At 39.4% G+C, this 21079-nt stretch overlaps 1 protein-coding gene across 4 annotated transcripts in view; it reads left to right on the top strand.

Moving 5' to 3' along the window:
- prr12b (proline rich 12b) overlaps window positions 1-20353 on the top strand; it is a 30474-nt gene extending 10121 nt beyond the window's left edge. For 3 of the 4 annotated variants that reach the window (XM_067475852.1, XM_067475850.1, XM_067475854.1), the window contains 13 exons: window positions 496-708; window positions 1962-1982; window positions 3577-3651; window positions 4706-5531; window positions 6429-7000; window positions 7091-7207; window positions 8604-8737; window positions 8845-9779; window positions 9918-10037; window positions 15363-15460; window positions 15607-15738; window positions 16469-16564; window positions 19124-20353. In XM_067475852.1, coding sequence (XP_067331953.1) covers window positions 496-708; window positions 1962-1982; window positions 3577-3651; window positions 4706-5531; window positions 6429-7000; window positions 7091-7207; window positions 8604-8737; window positions 8845-9779; window positions 9918-10037; window positions 15363-15460; window positions 15607-15738; window positions 16469-16564; window positions 19124-19258 — 3474 coding nt within the window. In that variant the 3' untranslated portion in view covers window positions 19259-20353. The remainder of the gene's footprint in view (window positions 1-495; window positions 709-1961; window positions 1983-3576; window positions 3652-4705; window positions 5532-6428; window positions 7001-7090; window positions 7208-8603; window positions 8738-8844; window positions 9780-9917; window positions 10038-15362; window positions 15461-15606; window positions 15739-16468; window positions 16565-19123) is intronic. The other variant, XM_067475851.1, reaches the window with a different exon arrangement.
- Window positions 20354-21079: the final 726 nt, after the last annotated feature.

Genomic DNA, 21079 nt, shown 5'->3' with positions numbered 1-21079 from the left:
GTAATTATTTTGTTATCTTTTAGATATTTAATATGAAGTTATATATACATTGCTGTCGTAAATAGTTTAAACGCTGTTTATCTCAAATTGGCATAAACTGGTATTAGAGTTTTTTTTTATTAACTGTTTCTATGAAAATGACTCTTAAGTAGACATACAGTATAGCATAGTGTTACAGTGGCTCACATTTAGTCAATGTTCTGTTTTTCTAGATATTTTTTAGTATTTTTTGCCTTCAATGAATAGGTGCAAATTCAGAGGTGACAGGAAATATTTCAAGAGAATTGGCATATGATATGTTGCAAACGACTCAGGTTAAACTTGAACTCAGTCTTATACATCAAATTACATATAGTGACCACACAAGTAATTAGACCAATAATGAGAAATAGTTGCATGCTATCATTACAAGCCACAGTAAGTTTCTGTAAAATTCTACAAGACAAATGTTACATGTATTATGCTGAAAGTCCATCTAACCTCTTTGTCTCCCAGATCAAACTGCCCATTCCCACCATGCCTTCATCAGAATCGCTGTTGAGGACAGACTCACTGTCCAGTACGGAGCCAGTTATGTCTGATGGATCGGTGGGGTCAGCACCATCTCTGGGCCTGAGCCCTGGACCTAGCACTGCTATGGAAAACAGCAGGAATGAGCTGAACCAGATGCAAGACAAGATGATGGAGCACGAGGAGAAGGCCAGCGAGGTAGAGAGCACACATGAAAAGATTGACAAAAACATCTGGCAATATTCATCTTTATTTAATTCAACAACACCAATTCACAACAAAGTCATTTCAAGGCACTTGAGGCACTATATTGACGAAAGCTGTGTCTTTTATCAACACCTAACTGTATCAGCCTGATGTTGTCTGAGGTGGTCCAACTAGGCTCTCTTGCTTGGGGCTACTGCTGTGTTCAGTCATATCTTGACAAATACAAATATGTATCTTATATGGATTTAACACAGATTTTAATGTGTAAATATGAGTGGACTGGCACTGTAACGTGTGACCCAAGCTGAGAGTTTTCTCATGTCGGCTGTAAGATGACACACAACAGCTTGGGGGAGAGTGGATTTTCCATTGGGAGAAGGCAAAATGACAAATTTGAGCCGGAATCAGATGCTGAAATCAAATCTGTGAATTTATTTATGTGAATTTATTTATTTTTAATTGCAAATGAGACTTTTTAGAGAGAATGAAGGAGAGTATAGGGAGATATAGATCCTTTTGTCTAAAGATATATTTGGTTTCAATAACAAATGATGATTCATGTTCCCCAGAATATAGATTTATAAAAATAGGTACTGGATTGACAAAACATATAAGAAAACAGTTATTTACAGAATTAAACAAGGTATTGATATGTTTGTTTGTTTAAACTTTTGTTCCCTCATTGCATTTAGTCATTTTTACAAAGGGAGAAGATGCTAAATGCAAAGTGGCAGGAGAGAAAATGTTTCATTTCCATCAGATATAATGTCAAAGAGGGAAGAGATCCATCTGCAAAAACTTTTTGAGTATTGGGAGCAAAGCTGCTGGGTGTGCAGAATGAGGTAGCACGTTTTGACTTTGTTTGACTTTGCCTCTCATGACAGGGGGAAATAAAGCTGGTTGTCTCAGCAGCAGTACAAAGATGTCCTGTATGTGCAGTTAGTAAGTTGGGTGTAGAGTGTTATGTCTTATGTCTTCAAGTCAAGTCAAATGGCTTTATTTCAACAGATATTCTTTTATTGTGAAGTCTCTGTGTTCTTGCACATTGGGTTTGAAATTAATAAAGGGCTGAGGGTTCTGATTTAAGAATGTTCGATGCTGTTCACATCTACAGGACCCAGCCACATACAAAACCCTGTACTGAAATTTAGAACAACGAAAAAGGACTAAAACATTTAATATAGAGAATGTGAAGTTGACTTCATGTCATGTTTAATTTTTGTTTTTGTACGCCCTCTTGTGAGGATGCCAGTGTCTCTCTGCTGGTGAGTTGCGTTTTTAACTTTGATTCTGAAAAGTGCTGTCCTGTAGGTCAGTGCTGTCTGTATAGTAGGTCAGTGGAGAAGTGCCACCCTACATTTGTCCAGTCTGCATTAAATATGAACTATTTAAACAATTTTCTTTTCTTTTCCCCATACACCTTTGAGTTAAAATGAAATGCACAGTGTTCCTCCTTCAACCTTGTTTTCAAAAAAAGACGGGATGCTGTTTTTTTTTAAAAATGCAATGATTTGCAAATCATTTTGCCAATTCACTTTGATTATAAATAGCCCAAAGACCACATATCAAATATTGAAACTGACAAATATGTTGAAAAATATTTGCTTATTTTGAATTTGACACCAATCATACATATAGTAGAAGTTTGTACAGGTGCAACAGAAGACTGCAGAAATTGTATAATGCTTAAAAAAATTAAATTAAAAGAAAAAAAACACCTGGTGGAACATCTTACAACTAATGAAGTTAATTGTAAACAGGTCAGTATCATCACTGGGTATAAAAAGAGCATCTCAGAGAAGCTGCATCTTTCAGAGGTAAGGATGGTGGTAGATTTACCATTCTGTGAAATACTGTGCTAAATGCTTTTAGGAATGTTACTCAGTGTATAAGTGCAAAGAATTTATGGATTTCAACATCAACAATTTAGAAAATCAGTAACACTTTCAGACAAATCTCTGTAAACAAGAGCAAGGCAAAAACCAGCACTGGTCTTCAGGCCCCCAGGAAGCACTGCATTAAAACAGATATGATTCTTCAAAAGTCTCTCAATGTGCTCAGAATTCAACATAGTTTGTCACTGCTCCAACAAATGTACTGAAAGATAAAACTATATTATGTAAAAAACAAAAACAAAAAACAACCTTATAGAAAGAAGATTCAGAAACACTGCTGCCTTCTCTGAGCCTAAGCTCACTTAAAAAAGTATTGGACTGCTGAGCATCTAAAATCATACATCCATCAGGAATTGAAAACATTTTGCCTTCAGAGTCAGTTGGTCTCCTCAGTTCCCAATCACTTTCTGGTTCCCAGTCTTGGTCCTATAGGAGCACTTCCCAACGTAACCACTGGTGATGACCTGCATAAGGTGATTTTGGCCATTTATAAACTAGAAGATACCATCTTAGATGAGGTTGGTGGTCTGGGGCTACAAAAACTGAATAGGTATCTTCCACCCTCTGATTAACTGAACACACCTGATCCAGGTAATCAGCAGTAGGTAGGGCAGAGTTGGTTGGTAAACAAGCAGACCAGGGTTCTATTGAGAACCACCTTTTTAAAGAAGGAGCAATGCAGCACGGTGGTAAACATAACCAGTCCCAACTTGTTTGACACATGAACAAATGAGCATAATATTTTTCATATTTTTCATTTGATATGTTGTCATTTTTATTATCAAATATTTTAAATTTTTAAATGATTCGTTGATCATTGCAATTTTTTATTCTTTACATTTTTCACAGCTTCCAGCCTTCTTTTAAATAAACCTTGAAATAAACCTTGAAATAAACTCTGAGGAGTTTAATCTGAAGTTTGCTGCATGGATTTTTAAAGTGGTTTTCTCTGATGTTAACACAGATGACGTGGAAGAAAGAAATTGATGATCCACTGAATCCTGAAGCCTGGACTGCTATGCAGAAACTCTCTAGTTCAGTAAGTTGCTTTACACCCTCCACAAAAATGAGCAAAGGCAGGAGCTACATCTATAATTCATGCCTCATCTATTCAAACTCAAGCCATTCTTTCCCTCCTTCACACCTATGGTGCCCACAGGCACAAAGCCAGTACCTGTGGAAAAAGGTATCATTTTTGCCAAATATTTTTTTTAAAACATGTAAGGAAAGACTTGCTGCTGTGGCCTCCATTGCAACAAAATGCTACATTTTAATATACAGTCATGTTTTTGTGATTTGAGTTTTAAAGAGAAGGAGGTTATAGTTGACTGACAGCCAGCTTTTTCTGACTGACAAAAGAGAGAGGAGAGCAGTGGCTGTTACCAGGGCAGCTGTTGCCACGGTTACTACATTTTCAGTGCAGAACCCATGCTGCCACCTGCTGTCTGATTATCTTTATTACCAACAGCCTGGTGTCCAGGACCAGTATTTACTGATCTGCTTCTTCAGTAAACTGAAAATTTGTTGTTCATTTCCTCCACATTTCTTCACACTACATTTGCAGTAATTTCTACTACGTTATTACTGCAGAATTCCTGTGCTTGTTATATCATTAATTTTGATTTATCATCACAAGCTTCACAGTAATATATTAGTTGATGCGAAATAACAAGTCATTGATGATATCGTGTTGGACTTCTTAACTAATTCTTACATTAACCACATGAGTAATAATTTCATTAGGAAATTAAACAAAACAACAAAGCACTAGAAACCTTAAATTAGATTATAGAATAATCACATTTTACCTGTGAATATACAAGAAAATATTTCAACAAGACTAAAAAACAAGGGAAGAGATTTATCGATTACAGCATCACATAGTAGACAGATAATGTCAGAGCCTGTCAATACTCCTGTGAGACAAGACCATAACTACAAGAAGAGAGATATTGAAATAACTTAATGATATACAATTGTTAATTTATGAACATCTTGCATTGCTGTGGTCAAAATGTCAGCCGATGCTACAACCTGATGTTTTACAGTTTAGAAAAGAATGATACCAGTGATGACATTTTGCTCTCTTGTAGGCTGATGAGAAGGCTTTCAACTTTAAACCTGGCTTTATGGCCTCCTTTCTGGACTTCCTGAAGACAGGCAAAAAACAGTCAGACCTGGACGCAGGACATGATGGATGTGAGCAGGAACTCCTAAACCCCTGTTCCTCTCTGAAGGGAGGAATCGAGCCCTTGTCCCCGCCTCCTCCTCCCCTACCAACAACTCCTTCACAGAAGCCTCCTGGATCATTCACAGAGGGAGAGCAGGGTGATAGGACGGACCTGGCTCTCAGCACCTGTTCGAGTCCCTGCAAGCCTCTGGATGAGGAACTGAAAAGGAACCTGGAGACGCTGCCATCCTTCTCCTCGGATGAGGAGGACTCTGTGAGTAAGAACCAGGACCTGCAGAAGAGCATCTCATCTGCCATCTCAGCCCTTTATGACACCCCACACTCTTTGGCTGCTGCAGTGGCTTCTGCCATGGTCAAAGCCCCATCCACTCTGTCCCCACCAACCCCTCAGGAGCTGCCGCTCAGCCCACCTCTCCCTGCCATACCCCCCCTCATCCCCAGCATGGAGAACGGAAAAGAGGATGCGCTCACATATGCTCCACATCACTCACAGGTGGAAGAAAAGGTCTCTCCGCAGTCAAACAGAGATAAGATGGATGAGAGGGAGCCTGGGCAAGGAGCAGAGGAGGAGGAGGAAGAAGAGGAGGAGGAAGAAGAGGAGCCTGTAGACACAGAAGAAATAACAAGTGATCTACAGAAACTACAACAGAGAGCCCTGGAGGAGCCAGAGGAGGAGGAAGAGGAGAGAGTGTCTGAAATGCAGAATTTGGAAGTTCCTAAGGTTGAAGGTAATGTGTAAGTTTGTTTATCTAAAACTCATATCAGGTGTTTAGAAAATATTTTGACTTTGACACGTCATGGCCTTAATTAGCAAATGCCGTCACTCAGTTGCTGAGTTGGTTCACCTGCTACAATGTGACCCAGCAATGGAGCTTGATTGATGATCACAGGCGATAGCAGATGATTGTATATGGAGGGAGAGGGAGACCTCCATCATCTGTTTTCTTAACCATCACTACACTTCTTTGGCACATTGAATGGGTCTCTGCACAAAATGTGAGGAATGGAAAGTTACCTTTTTACTTGATTATACATTTCACATGAGATGTGTCATGTGCCCTAGGGAGCACCTGACAACTGAACCATGAAAAAGCACTGATTATTATTATATATATTATTAAAATAAAATAAATCTGTTTCCTCTCTTTATGGCTGGAAGCAGGCGAATGATTTTGTGGTAGTTGGCTTAAACTTCTTGGCTAGATGTTATTTTTCTCGAGGCTCTTTGTAATATAACAGTGTATACTGCATTGAGCCTCAGCTGTATTTAAGTACTTGAGCTACAGTGCTAACAACACCGTGGTTGATAAATGCCACTTGGACTTCATGTTTGGATTCTATGCTCATATAAGTGTTGTAATTATGTATCTGTGATACATTTTCTAAATAAATAGTGATAAATTAAAATATATAGTGATAAAATCTATAAATATACACGGATAAAAACACGAATCTAAAGATGCCACCATACTGTGCCATCTTGTCTTCTAGCTTTACTGCTGTGTAGCTGTCCAAATACTTATGCTCTGTGCTGTAAGTCGGAACAGCAGTGAAAGTGAATTGACATTGCAACTGAATAAACAAAAGACAGCTTTCTCATTTCCTGTCCCTACCCTGTTCTTTAGATTCTCCATCAGGACCTCCTGCGCTTCCATCCCCATCACCATCCATCTCCAATTCACCACCCACCTACTCTTCACCCTCGCCTCTCCCCTCCCTGTGTCTCCCTGTGCCTTCCCCACTTCCGATCCAGGAGCACGAAGAAAATACAAATCCAACTACTCCTCCCTCTGTGCAGCAGCAGCCCTCCTACCAACCAGCTCCAATTGCAGGTACCTTCCTGCCTCCCTCCACCTCCCCTCCAGCTATTCCATCCTCACCCCTCTCCAATCTTCCCCTGGGCCAATCAATCCCACCTCCATCAACCACACCTCCTCCATCATGCTCTGATCAGGAGCAGGAACCTTCACCCTCCTCTTCTTCACCTTCTTCATCATCCTCTCCTCCACCATCACCTCCAACCCCAGAAGAGGCCCCAGCATCTCAGCGTCTTACTTCCCTCCACCTGGCAAAGAAGCAGGCAGATGCTGCTATTGCTGGGGAGAGTGAGGAGGAGGACAGTGAGAGTGGGGGTGAGGGAATCTTCAGAGAACGGGATGAGTTCGTGGTTCGTACTGAGGACATCGGAACTCTCAAGGTGAGTCCGCCCCCCCCATCTCCCAGGAAGTATGTAAAGTTATCAAATAGCTTACGACTAATGGTAGACATTGTGTTTGTCTGTCACCAGATGGCTTTGCAGACAGGCCGGGAGCCCCCACCCATCTGGAGGGTACAGAAAGCTTTGCTCCAGAAATTCAGCCCAGAGATCAAAGACGGTCAAAGGCAGTTCTGTGCAACCAGTAATGTGAGTTTTCCAGCAGATAAATGTAATGCAATTAGTGCAGTTGTGGAAGTGCACAACTCTGAATGAGTCAGACTTCGATAGGTACAAAACTAGCTTCCCAGAAACATCTTCATCTATTATACTAGAATTCATCTTTCATTCATCTCAGCAACTTTATAAGCTTCAGAGTAAAATTTCAGGTGAGCAATCTGGCTAGAGGTTTATATCATGAACTGTATTTTTAAATGCTGGGAGAGTAGAAATAGCCATGAGTAAAACAATTTAAAGTATACTCCAGCATATACACTGCATACACAGAACGTTTGGAGGTTGAAGTTGGTGAGTTTCCTTTGACTTTCCAAGTAAAAAAATCTAATTTCAACAAGCAGTTCAGTCAAAATTTCAAAATGAGAACTGAGAAATTGGAACACGTTTAGGTTTTATCACTCCATTGGTTAGGGGTGGCTGATCAGTTTAACACTATAGATCTCCATATTTTTAATCATTGGCCTGAATCCTTGTCAGCAGTTTGGATTGAAAACATGTCTCTAGCTCAGCAATGTCCCCACATCTGGCAGTTTTTTCCAGCGTTTACTTCTTTTATCACAGGCAGAACCACTGGCAAATAAAACCCTTTAGAAGTGAATGAGTTTGTGGGTGTTGTTGCTCCAACATCTGCCATGATCTCCTGCTTATATCGGTACTGTTTGTGCTGTAGGTGGTGGAACAAATCGGTTGTACATTTCTTTTCGGGTTTCTTATACAACCCGGAAATCATTGATGTTTAATTCACATCTTGTGACTTGTTTCCAGAGCACAGATGAATCTATTTTTGGAAAGTTTCCAAACAAAAACTGTATTTGAGATGTCCACATTACAGCATATATGACAAATTCTTATCACGGGAAGACATTATTAATATGGCTGATACAATATGGGACAGCCTTGCTCTCTTGATGTTGAATGAATTCATGCTATTAATGCTCTGACAGGAGTACGACGACATAAAATAATTATATCTTTATGAGATTATACACAACTTAATGAGTAATTACTGATATAAGGTCATATCATGAAAATTGAAAAAACCTGGAAAGCACAGTGATCATTTTTACAGGCCTGAGAATGTATTTAAAAGGGAACTCTAGAAGTGATTTCTCATCAACAGTGAGTACTCTAATGTCTGGCAAATGGAATAAATACTGCAGCTGATAAAAACTTCCAATTAGGTGGTAGGTGACCTATCAAAACTTCAACTGGGGCTGATAACTGATAACCATCCCAAGTCTACTTTGTTCTAATTGGCGACTTGCAGAAACCTGCTGGTGGTCCGAGCAGAGCACTGAGCCATGGATGTGATATGAGAGTTGTATATTTTTTAGAAACAGTAATTGAGTCTTAATGTCTCCTCTCTCAGTATCTGGGTTACTTTGGTGATGCCAAAATGCGCTACCAGCGTTTGTATGTGAAGTTCTTGGAGAACGTCAACAAAAAAGATTATGTCAGGGTGTGTTCCCGAAAGCCATGGCACAGAGCTGGCCTGACTCTGAGGTAAGGCTGCACATTTTCTCAAAGCACTAACTGCTTCCTGGGCATTCAGATGTGGAGCATCATTCACTTTTGTTTTGGTCTTTTTCATTAAACCTTCGTACGGACAGGCGCCAGTCACTACCCAAACACTTGCCCACCATTCACAATCAAACCCCACCTCGAGTGGAGAGAGAGGACAGAGACAAGGAGAGACAAAAAGAAAGAGACCTAAAGGAGCACAGAGAACGAGAGAAAGAACAGAAAGAGCGGGAGCACAGGGAAAAAGTAGAAAGGGACAATAAGGGGAGAGAGAGAAGAGAGAAAGAGGAGAGAGAGCAAAAGGAAAAGGAGAAACAGGAGAGGGAGCAGCGAGAGAGGGAAAGAAAAGAAAAAGAGAGTGTAGAGAGAGAAAAAGAGGAGAGAGAGAGGGACCGTAAAGAAAAAGAGAGAGAAACCGAGTGGCAGAAAGAGAGGGAGAGTGAAAGAAGGGAGGTGGAGCAAAAAGAAAGGGAGAAAAGAGAGACAGAGCAAAAAGACAGGGAGCTAAGGAACAGGGAGCAGAGAGAGAAAGAAAAACAGGATAAAGAGAGGAAAGAAAGGGAGAGAGAAGAAAGGGAAAGGAAAGAAAGGGAGATACAGGAGAAGGAGCAAAAAGATAGGGAGAAACAGAAGAAAGAGCAGAAAGAAAAGGAAAAAAAGAGAGAGCAAAATGAGAGGGAGAAACAAGAGAAGGAGATGAGAGAAAGGGAGCAGAGGGAAAAGGAAAAACAGGAGAAGGAGTGGAGAGACAAGCAGCGAGAGCAGAAAGAAAGAGAACAGAAGGAGAATGAAAAGGAGAGAGAGAAAAGGGAGCGAGAGGAGCGAGAGAGGAGAGATGCCTCCTTGGCGTTCGCCAGACTGAAGGGGGAAAAGCGAGGAGGAGAGAAGAAGATGGAGCGTCAGTCCAGAGCCAAGACTTCAAAGGACAAGGCTGAGCCTCCACCTAAGAAAAGGAAAAAGTGGCTGAAGGAGGTGCCGTCCTCCTCATCAGAGTCTGATTCAACTCCACCCAGTGATGATGAAGGTCAGCTCTGTGTGTGTGTGTGTGTGTGTGTGTGTGTGTGTGTGTGTGTGTGTGTGTGTGTGTGTGTGCGTGTCGTTGAAAGGCACACTCTATTGATAACATCTCTCAGGTTCTTAGTGCAGCTCCTTAATGTTTCAGGGCCTCTGTGGGGGGCGCTTAACAGCCGAGCCATGAGGGAGATGTTCAGGAGCTACGTGGAGATGCTAGTCAGCACAGCACTTGACCCCGATATGATCCAAGCCTTGGAGGACACTGATGGTGAGCACTGAGGCAGAGGAACACTGAAGATTTACCTTGAAAACAATAAGCGCAACAGGGGAACTAGACTAATAAAATTGTCCAGAAATGGAAGCAGGCAACTGAAAAAGGCAATTCAGCGAGGGTTAGGGAGCTTGTTGAATACATACTCTCATACATACTCATACATACTCGAATACATACTCTCTACCTCACAACACATGGGGTTCTTTGTTCATTTTTATAAACTCTTAAACTTAGCACATTTCATCAATCACAGTCAAATCTGGAAATAGATTTTTCAGTGCCAGTGGCCCTTTATTGTTGTGTCGCAGAAGTTATGGAACTGCAGACTGATAACCTGAACATCTACTATTTACCCTGATTGGTTGTAGTGTACAGCGAGTTAAAAAGGAAATGAGGTTAAAGATATTATAGCAGAGTTTCAGACTGACACACAATAACCATGCTATTACATGGAGTGGCATTTTGAGCATTCCCAGTGTTAAAGCATAGAATAGCTATGTACTGTCTCCAAATTCAGAGGCCACATCCTTCGAATGATGCCGTCTTCTTTTTTACCTGAGCTCGCAGCAATCTATTTGACATTGCTTACATTTCATAACTTTTAAGGCCCCTTGGTTTAAAATTTGCATTGTTGTAGTCATCAGGCCGTGTGTTTGAAATATTCTTGAAATACTCTTCATCAACAGCACACACAGAATCTTGAGATAGATTGGGTCACTAAGGATCCCCCCATTGGAGGAATACAGTCAGTCTTTAAGTGTAGCCTTCAAATGACATGGCCCTTTAATTGAGACACAGCTATGCTGTGCTGATTGTTAGCATGATCAAACTGTGACCATGATGTTTCATCACCATAAACTAAAGTTTTGTTCTTGAAAGACTGGTAACATTCACTTATAACACAACAACACAAATTCACTCCTTCAAAGGACACAGCTGGCACAATTTCAGAAGGATGATTATAACACTAGAGACAAGAAAGTAACTCATAGGCACTAAGAAATTTAACTAGGGCTAATAGACAAACTGAAAAAGCGTGATGGAAGATAAAAAAATTAAACGGGTGGTAACCAAAAAAACTAGGGACAGTGAAACTATCAAATATAAGTCTTAATACAAACACAAAAAACTTAAACATAAACCAGGAGAACCGAACATAAAACCATCAACGATGAGGCTAATAAACCAAGGAGGGAATGAGTGACCTAATGAGAACTAAAACAACAATACCGTAACAAACACTGGAAAAGCTAAGCATCAAAGTAACACATTAACTAGACAAACACACACTAGAAAACAAATAATACCCATTAAATGTACAGTGGACTTTTTTTTGCAAAAATGGTAAACCTGTACAGTACATAAACTTGTAGGTATTGTTGCTAAGCAACAATCTGTGATTTGGAGTATTTTAGCAAGAATGTGTATATTATTTATTGTAGCAACTAGGTACATAATGTGATTGTCATACCACTGCCATGTATTCTTGTGAGATATGGGTTAAGCGCATGGTGATGAGAGAGACAGTGGTGAAACTTTTTGTTTCACCAAAAAGTTGTTTAAGTTGTTCAGCTTTGTTGGAGACTGGACAAAAGTAGTGCAGCACACATCTAGTGAACTACTATGGCAGCAGCATTGTCCTACTGTGGTGATACTCTTCAGAATCAGTACAGAAAATCTGAACTCAGACTCCAACTTACCAACAGAAAGGCAGGGAGATCCTCACAAGATGGTGCACAAAAACAACAAAAACCAGCATGATGTCAATTCTACAATCTCTGTAGGTGACTTTCTGTTGTCTGAGAAAGTCTACACATATTGTACTCACGTTATTACATAGAACAAGTGGGAACAATCATCCTTTTAGATACAGCCCCTGTCAGCCCCTGCAATATTGGAACAGATTCATTATTAGTTAGAACATACTTACAGTAGAAATAATTTAGATGTTTCCCAATGCTGTGAAATGAGTTTAATTATACTGTAAGCTGCAGCTGTGACATAAGGCATTACCAAAATCAACAGTTTTCATATGGATTTACATTGTCACCTTGGTCTTGAAATATTGATGAGTGAAGAGGCCGACAGAGAGGTCAGTTCACTACACACGTCTAAACGCACACACACACACCATTTGGTCAAATTTAAAACAATAATAAAAACTAGTAACAGAAAAGACCCACAATCCCCTGTCCTCAGTGAAGGTACAGGAAGTATACATTTCCTTGAGCTGTGCAGCAGAATCTTTGAAGTGGGCAAAAACAAAGTTGCAGATGGTCAGAAGGAGAAAGAGCTGATAAAATAAATGGAGTTTAAAGCTGTAAAACCCACTAAAAGTGGATTAGTGGGTAGGTAGATTCTCCCCTATTATTTGTAAAAATATTATTAACTAGCAAATATGAAGAAAGTGAATTGAAATAGGCGTTTAAACAAATTTATCTGAAAAAGAATAAAGAATTACAAAAGTAAATAAACTAAAATTAAAAGATTGACTAAAAATATTTCTTGTTCCAAACTAACTTTAAATAATTAGAAATGACAAGTAAAACATGTTATTCTACACAACAAAAACACTTGGAAGGATCAGGTAGAGCCAGAATGTGAGCCATGGATGAGGATGACAGGATATTTAAAATAGATTCTCGGAATCAAGCTGGCTCAGTTGAAACTTTGTGTCCAGTATATAATCTGTCACTGTGAGGCATTTTTGAATGGCTGTAGCTCAGTTGGTAAGGCAGTCGTCCACGGACCACAGGGTCAGCGGTTCGATCCCTGCTCCCTTGTTGAGGACACTAAACCCCAAGTTGCTCCCAGTGGGTCAGGTGAGCACCTTGCATAGTTGCCACCGCCATCGGTGTGTGAGTGTGTGTGTGAATGGGAATCAACATTGTAAAGTGCTTTGGATAAAAGCACTTTACTATGTATACAACTATATAAGTGGCCATTTACCAATTTTTCATGAAAACTAAAGTGTGGAATTCTCAAGAGACGATGACGCAAATTAATTTTTACTTTGATACCGTCTGAGCTTAAGGAGATAATGAGCAAGGTTAGCATCTGTGTTATCTGGCTAGATGATTTAAACACTTATCAGAGCACAGCTACTCGAAATGGGTACATTTTTCCTGCACTTACAGCCTTAACAAGAGATGTGGAGTGGAATGTTTTGGAGAGAGATACAGTGAGTAGTGATCACTTTGCTGGTTTTGACTCTGGTTATAGAATCTGACAAGAGAGTTTTGATTTGACAGTAGGAAGACAATTTTAGGAAGTCACAGCAGCAGCTCATGTCAATAGTGCTGGATGTCTTTTTAGGAATAAGGGTTAGACTTAGAATAGACTAAGAATAGATCTTTAGAGTAAGCTTCAGTGACTCTTCGAAAATCCCCCAAATCACTCATAAAGTGTATTGACTGTGATAAGGCTTTACACAGCTGGGATGAGAGCCAGTGCCTCCTCTGAAGCTTTGCATTTCGTTGGAAAATAAGGTCAGTTGCATATCCATTTGGACAGTGACACCATTTTGATAATTCTAGCTTTCTCCGTCACCACAATGGCTTTCATCTGAATCAATTACAGTAAGATTTGTGTAAAATGTCATGGACATTTGTGGGTTATTTCCTCTTTAGTTCATTTACAAATAAACAGATAAATTGTCTTGATTTTAATCAGGATATGTAGATTCAGAATCTGCTGTTGTTAACTGCTAATATCCAGCAAACTGTCACTGCCTGTCCAGTAAGCCACCATTACAATGAACACTAAAACAAATCCACTAGAGAGAGAGCATTAGGTGCAGACAAACCATCTATTTGGTATATTCCTAAAGAGAAAGAAAACACTGGTGCATTTAGTACCTCCAGAAAGGCCATGATAAGCAACTGTGGTGGATGAAAGAAGAGTTCTTTCCCTTTCTCTAGATTGGTCTTTTCCTACAATCAAGAGAAGACTTCACAAGAATAAATATAGAGGTTTGTCATAAGACTAGTAAGTCTCAAAACCAGGAAGAACAGATTATGGCTTTAAAAAAACAATTAAAAAAAATCCTGTCAACCTCCTATGGACAGAAGAGAAGATTAATCCACCAGAAAAAATGGGACTCTTTTGGAGAAGGGCAGCATGGTGGAGATAGTCTGTGGGCATGTATGGCTGCTAAAGGAACGGATTTGTTTGTATTTATTGAGGAGCTGATGGCTGATAAAATTAGCAGAATTAATTTGTATCTGCTCAATGCTTCAAACACCACACACACACACACAAACACCCCCCCCCCACACACACACACACACACACTCGTACAACCTGAACTTAACACAAACTTACTTACACAACTTATTCTATACTTAACCGCACTACACTGTTTACCTGCTGCTTATTTGCACATTCCACTGCACTGTTTACATGCTTCTTTTTGCACCTTTAGCACACTTGACTGTACTGTATAATCGAAGTATACAGTAGGTTTACTGGTCGGCGTTGTCTTAGGTTTTGTGTCCTGTCCTGTGTAATCTTGTGTTGTCTGTCTACATTTTCTGTCTGTACTGTTTTTGGGCTGCACTGTTTGCACTAGGTTGCACTCGATGCACTTTAGCTTGTGTTGTTTTGTAGCACCATGGTTCTGGAGGTACGTTATCTAATTTCCACTGCTTACTGTGAACCACTGTGTATAGTAGAAATGACAATAAACGCCACTTGACTTGACTTGACACCATGGAGAGTGTTTGATAGTGCAGATAGACAATGACAAGGAACATAGTATGAAAGCAACCCCGGACTTTCAAAAGCAAAAATATGAAACATTCTGGAATAGATTGTCACCTGTCGTGTATTCAGTAAAGCTGGATTTCACTAACAGCAGGAAAAGACCAAACACCAAAGAAACAAGTCTTATATGAAGACAGCTGCATTAAAGGCCTGGCAGAGCATCACCAGAGAAGAAGCCCAACATCTGGTGATGTCTATGGGTTCCAGACATCAGGCAGTCACTGACTGTAAAGTCCTTGGAATTAAGTGTCAAAACTGACTTAATTTATCTATGAATATGTTAGTTTGTCCAAAAATGTTTGAGCAATCAATCAGCACTGATTCCACTGCTGTGGTGTACACAGCCAAAATGATGAGTGTGATCACTGTCCAAATATATGTGGTCCAGATTGGAGTGATTCTGGTGTCATGTAAAGTTGTTTAGCTACCTTGAGATCTTCCTACCTAATTACCCTGTTAACATTATTTGCAGGTATCTTACAATAACAATCAGTGACAGTGGTTAAAATGTAGGATTTAAATGTAAATGAGTGTTATGCTGCTTTAACTCCTCAGATGAGTTGTACCTACCACCCATGAGAAAAATTGACAGCCTGCTCAGTGAACAAAAGAAGAGGCTCCTGAGGAGAGTCAACATGAGTGCTCAGCACCAGGTAGCCTGCACATAACTCCAATCTGTTGATAATGATTTCTGAAAAGTACCTTGGGGTGGGAGTTTTATTGCACTAGTTTTTTTTTTATTATCTTTGTGAGTTTCAAGTGATTTCATATCTTTAATATCCTGGTTTCCTCTCTCCAGGAGGCTTTACACATATTCCCCAAAATGACGGCAGATCCTCTGGAATCTGGAGCTGTCAGAGTTCACCTCGGTGGGGAGGGTTACAATCGTAAAACACTCAACCGGGTCAAGAGGAGTATTCCTAAGCAACAGGTCAGAAACATGGTTCTGAAAAGAAGCATGGTTATAAGGTCAGACTATTTATTTTGGTGGTTCTCAGTTATCCAAGAGAGATTATCTGAGACCATGTCTACATTAAGCTGGGTAAATCATACCCAGGTTAATGTCTTAGTTTGAAATGTTTCACTAATCATCCAAGTAGTTCCTTTAGTATGTGGAAAGTTGACTAGGAGACACCTTTTCCATGCCGCTCTTTTATTCATCCCTAGGAAGATTAAGACAACTTAACAAGTCTGCAACTGGAAGGCCACACAAAACAATCAATTTCTAGGGGTTATGAGGAGTTATAAGACTTGTGTTGTTACATTCCAGCAGTTCTGACTGCTACTGTGATCTACTGTCATCTTTTCCATGGTCCAAGTAAACAGCTCCCTTGACAATACATCCAAGGTGATGTTTGGTGATGATGCAGGTAATTTGGGTCATAATGCTGTTAATCCTTGCAGTCTTGTTGAAATTTTACCAGCATGTCACATTTTTACTAAACGAGAAACTACAGGAACTTGGAGCTTGTTTAAGTCTGTGACGTCGTTCACATGTACAGATTTATGCTGATGAGCTGATGCAGCAGTTGGTCTTCCTCTATGCTGTCACTCATTGTTAGAAACTTCACGAAGTTTTTTATTTTTTAACCTTTTTATTCAAATAGTGGGGGGGAGAAAAAAACAGGAAAAAAAACCAACAACTTTCTCATCTTTTTCAGGATCTGAAGCTTTCAATTGAAACGTGTCGGATTTACAGTCTGTATCATTCCCTTCACCACTACAAGTATCACACCTTCCTGCACTGCAAGAAGGAGGTAAGATTGACTGCATTATTCTTGAAATGTTGGATTTGGAATTGGATTTACTGTCAGTGCTCTACTCTTGAAAAGTGTTAATCAGGTTGTTTGTTCACATCTGTCCTGGTGCCACAGAAGTTATCATTTTTGAAGTTTCCAGGTTGATTGGTGATATTTCAGTCTGCTAGATTATGGGATATCATCAATGACCAGGCGAGGCATTTGAGAGACAGCCTATCACTGTAATCTGTCCTGACTAATAGTGAGGCTCTGGTCTAATTAACATGACTTGAGGAACTGAGAATGATAACAGTTCTCATGACTTTAGAGTAGCTACTCTCCCAGGAAAATTAACCTTGAGTAAAGTTTACATTAATTGTTCAAACACTGAGCCAATGTAAGCAGTCCAGCTCAAAGCTGGTTAACTTTTGTCCAAGTATTGTTTTTCTTTATTCTTTCTGCCATCATTCCTGGGGAAGCAAACAGTTTATTTCAGCAAGCAGTGTGGTAATTTACTGCTGTCTTGTGTTCATTGCATTTTGCACATTATATACATAATATGACAGGTGCTATTACCTGTACTCCGGAGAGAAAGTAAAATAAAAAACATTTGATTGGCTGTTTCAAATATCCCGGACTCACACAGATCAATATGAATACATAAGGTGACTTAAGTGTTCTCAGTGGCAGTATGAATGCAACAAAAGCCCCCATTATGTAGTTCCAGGCATCCCTAGAACGAGCACCTATAGAGAATTATTTTCTGCAAAAATATGATTTAAAACAGATTTTCTCACAAGACCATAAACTAGAAAAAAGGAAACTCAATTAAAAGAAAAAACATTAGACTTCTTTACTTATTTGTTGTGGAAGCGCGAATTCCGGATCAAGTTTTTGGTCATATGCAGAAATAAAGACAGGGTCACAGACTTTTGATAAATGTAATATTGCCAGCACATCTCTGTTCACACTTTGTTCCTCCTGTGATGATTAGACTGATAGTCCTGTCCAGTCATGGTTATGTTAGAGCCAGTGAAGACCTTCAGTGTTGAGCATTAACATAGCAGCATTTATTGTAATAAGAATGAGACTCAACTATGAGGTGTCTTTGACCAAGCTGTGATGGTTAAGGCTACTCCTAGGTCACTGAGACATGAGACCTGAAAATGTTTGGTATAATACAACACTAATTACCTTTTAACTCTGATCTCTGGTGAGGCAAATAGAGAAGCATTTGTTTTATTCAGAAGTGATTTTATTTTATTTTTTACATTTTAAACGGTTAGGCTAGTCTTTTCCTTCTCCTTTCACACAAGGTCAACATCATTTCCACTTAAACAGTTGTAGGTTTTTGTACTTTAAACTCTGCTATAGCTCTAGTTACTAGTAACCTTTCAGGTTGTCATTTGTAAAAGACTAATGCCTTCGTAAAACATGATGCACTGTTATAGAGAATGTGAAGTTACATCACGCTGTGTTAACTGTTAGATGACTTAGGTGCCCTATGTGATTAAGTTTACCTGTTTAACTGATCGGTAACGCAGATATCTAATCAGCCAATCCCATGGCAGCAACCCAGTATATTTAGACATGTAGACATGGTCAAAACGATCTGCTATATTCAAACCCAGTATCAGAATGGGGAAGAAAGATGATTTAATTGACTTGTTGGTGACGGACAGGCTGGTCTGAGTATTTGAGAAGCTGCTGATCAGCTGGGATTTTTATGCACATCCATCTTCATGACTTACAGAGAATGGTCAGAAAAAGAGTGAGCAGCAGTTCTCTGGGCAAAAATGCCTTGTTGATGCTTGTTGATGTTAATGATAAGGTCAGACGAGAATGTCCAGACAGGTTCAAGATTCTAGAAAGAAAACAGTGACTCAAATAATCACTTGTTACAACTGTAATGCAGAAGATCATCTCTGAAGGTTCAGGCTGATGATGGTGGTGTAATGGTGTGAGATATTTTCTTAATATTTAAGGGCCCAACAATTCTTTAAACACCACAGCTTACCTGAGTACCCATCCCTGTATGACAACAGTGGACCCATTTTGTGATACCTGCTTCTAGCAGGATAATGCGTCATGTCAAAAGGCCAAAGGGGCTCCAACTTGTATGGTTAAATAGTTCATTTAAATTTAATGGAGATCGGAAGAGATGAAGAAAAAATGGGAGCCTACCTGGAGAAAGTAAATCACAATAGCAAGCAACAGTATTTTGAAAAACTAATAACTATACATATATGGAAACAGATCTGCTACTTCTAGTACAGTCACCCCAATTTTGACAGACACATACACCAACTCACTGACATGAGTGCAAAGTCATGTAGGTCACACACTTCACAGGTGCCTCCACAAAGAAGTTTATTACATTCAAACTTAGAGATACCAAATAATTCATTATATACAGTTCTAGCCGTTTTAGAGGCTAAACCTGATACTAATGCATTGAACTACAGTTAAAGAGAGTGTTCCAACTTGAAATCCATCTACGTGCATATTCCATCACCCACCCACTTAATTCAGTTTGTGCCCATTGTACTGTGTGTAAATTACTTGTTTCCTGGGCAGACGGACAGCATTGAGCAGGCGGCAGAGGACCCGGGCCAGGAGGAGGTGGTGCAGCAGTGCATGGCCAACCAAGGCTGGCTGGAGAGCCTCTTTAACTCCTTCATGGAATTGCTCAGCCTTAGTGCCAAAGCCTGAAGGAGGAGGACCACAGCCTCACACATCCACCGGCAGTGTTAAGAAGACAGAGGCATCCACAGTTTGTTAAAGGAAAGAATCCCTATACGGAAACCGTGCAGATGCTGGTAGTGCCATGGATCCAGTGAGAACAGCCACTGTTAGTGTTTTTGTTGGAGATTTCACTTTTAAAGTATTTGATTTATTATTGAATCCATGTTAAAGTACTGTATCTCTGGAAAGATGGAGGGTAGTGAACTTTGTGAATGTGGTGGATTTTCTTCATCAAGTCGAAGAAAGAGACCATAAGGTCTGTTGATCAGCACTACGCAAGAGACTCTTGTCAAGGCTTACCGAATAATGACGCACGCGCGCACACACACACACAAACACACACACACACACACTCACGCACAGACACACACACACACACACACACACACACACACAGTCTATAAGTATGTATTGAGAACTATGGTTTTTATAATTTATACAAGGACATTTTTAAAGATGACCATCTTGAGATGGGATTGTTTGCTGTTATTATTTTTGAAAAATATTTTAAAGGGGTATACATGAAATGGCCCACCTGCAATTGTTGTTTCTCTCAGAGCAAGAGCAGTGAAATTAGGATTGAGTGAGACACAAGTAAGGTTCGAAAGGACTATGTGATAGTCACTATTTATCACCTGTCTCACTTAGAAAGTAGTTAAGATTGAGGGGAAATGTATTTAAAACTAAGCTGTGTCTTCTGTTTGCTCTTCAAAAGACAATGAGAGGAAATTTAACGCCTGTAAAAACGAGGAATGAAAAAAATAAAGCAAGACTTCCTTCAAGGAAGTTTGGGAAGTGAACTGATCCAAAAGCATAAATGTCAGTGTTTAATGTGAGTCATCTTATCTGTTAGTTGTTGATTGATATTTCCTATTATTTAACCTCTCTGAGGTTATTCTTGCAGAGCAATTCTGTTGTTTTGATGTGTAAATATTGTACAGCTACTTCATTCTCTAGTTCCCAGTTGCGCTTCTGTACATGAAATTCCTGTATTTGACATAATGAAATAAAACTGTTCAAATGACAAATGTGATGATGAATAAACAAGCTTGTGTTAAAGTACTATCACTAGTATTTTAGCTGATACAGCTGATACTACTAGAGTAGTGATCCACAGTTTCTCTTAATGAACTAGACTGATTTGATGAGAAAGTTTTTTTGTCCCACATACAGTTCATACGATGCATGCTCACAGTGCTGCAACACACTGTATTTTCCTCCTTGAAACTGTAATATTTGTCTTTTTTAAAGGTGTTAAGGTAAAGGAAGAGGTGGTAGAACTATAAACACTCAATACTCGTGTAAAAGTACTTGCCTAAAAACATGCTCCAGTACTACTTTAGAGTCAAGTAGTAAGTGCATGCTTACAAATAAACTTTAGGTGCAAAGGACAACTACTCCACTAAAAAATTGTACCTTTCTCTGCATCAATGTGTTACTGATTTGAAAAAACAAAGTACTTTAAACGTTATTGAACTTGACACTGAAATGAAAATAATGAGTGTCTGAGTCTAGATCAAATAACTCTTATGTGCCTCATAAATAAGATTTTGACAAAAATCTAAAATGTTAACAGTTCTTGTTAAGTTTTATTTGTGGACAGATTAAAGTAGAAAACCATTAAAGAACAGATTTTTTATTATTTACAGGGAAATTTAAAAAAATCATTCACTCATTGACCCATGACAAACATGTTGGAGGCTGTGCACTAGAAAACCTCAGCTTTTTAAGGAAACTTTTAATGTGAACCCATTTCAAATAAAAAGTACTAGCAAAACTTCTATGTAC

This window comes from Channa argus, chromosome 15 (genome assembly GCF_033026475.1).
Source record: "Channa argus isolate prfri chromosome 15, Channa argus male v1.0, whole genome shotgun sequence".
In the NCBI taxonomy this organism is placed as follows: domain Eukaryota; kingdom Metazoa; phylum Chordata; class Actinopteri; order Anabantiformes; family Channidae; genus Channa; species Channa argus.
This window is presented reverse-complemented; position numbering and strand designations above follow the sequence as displayed.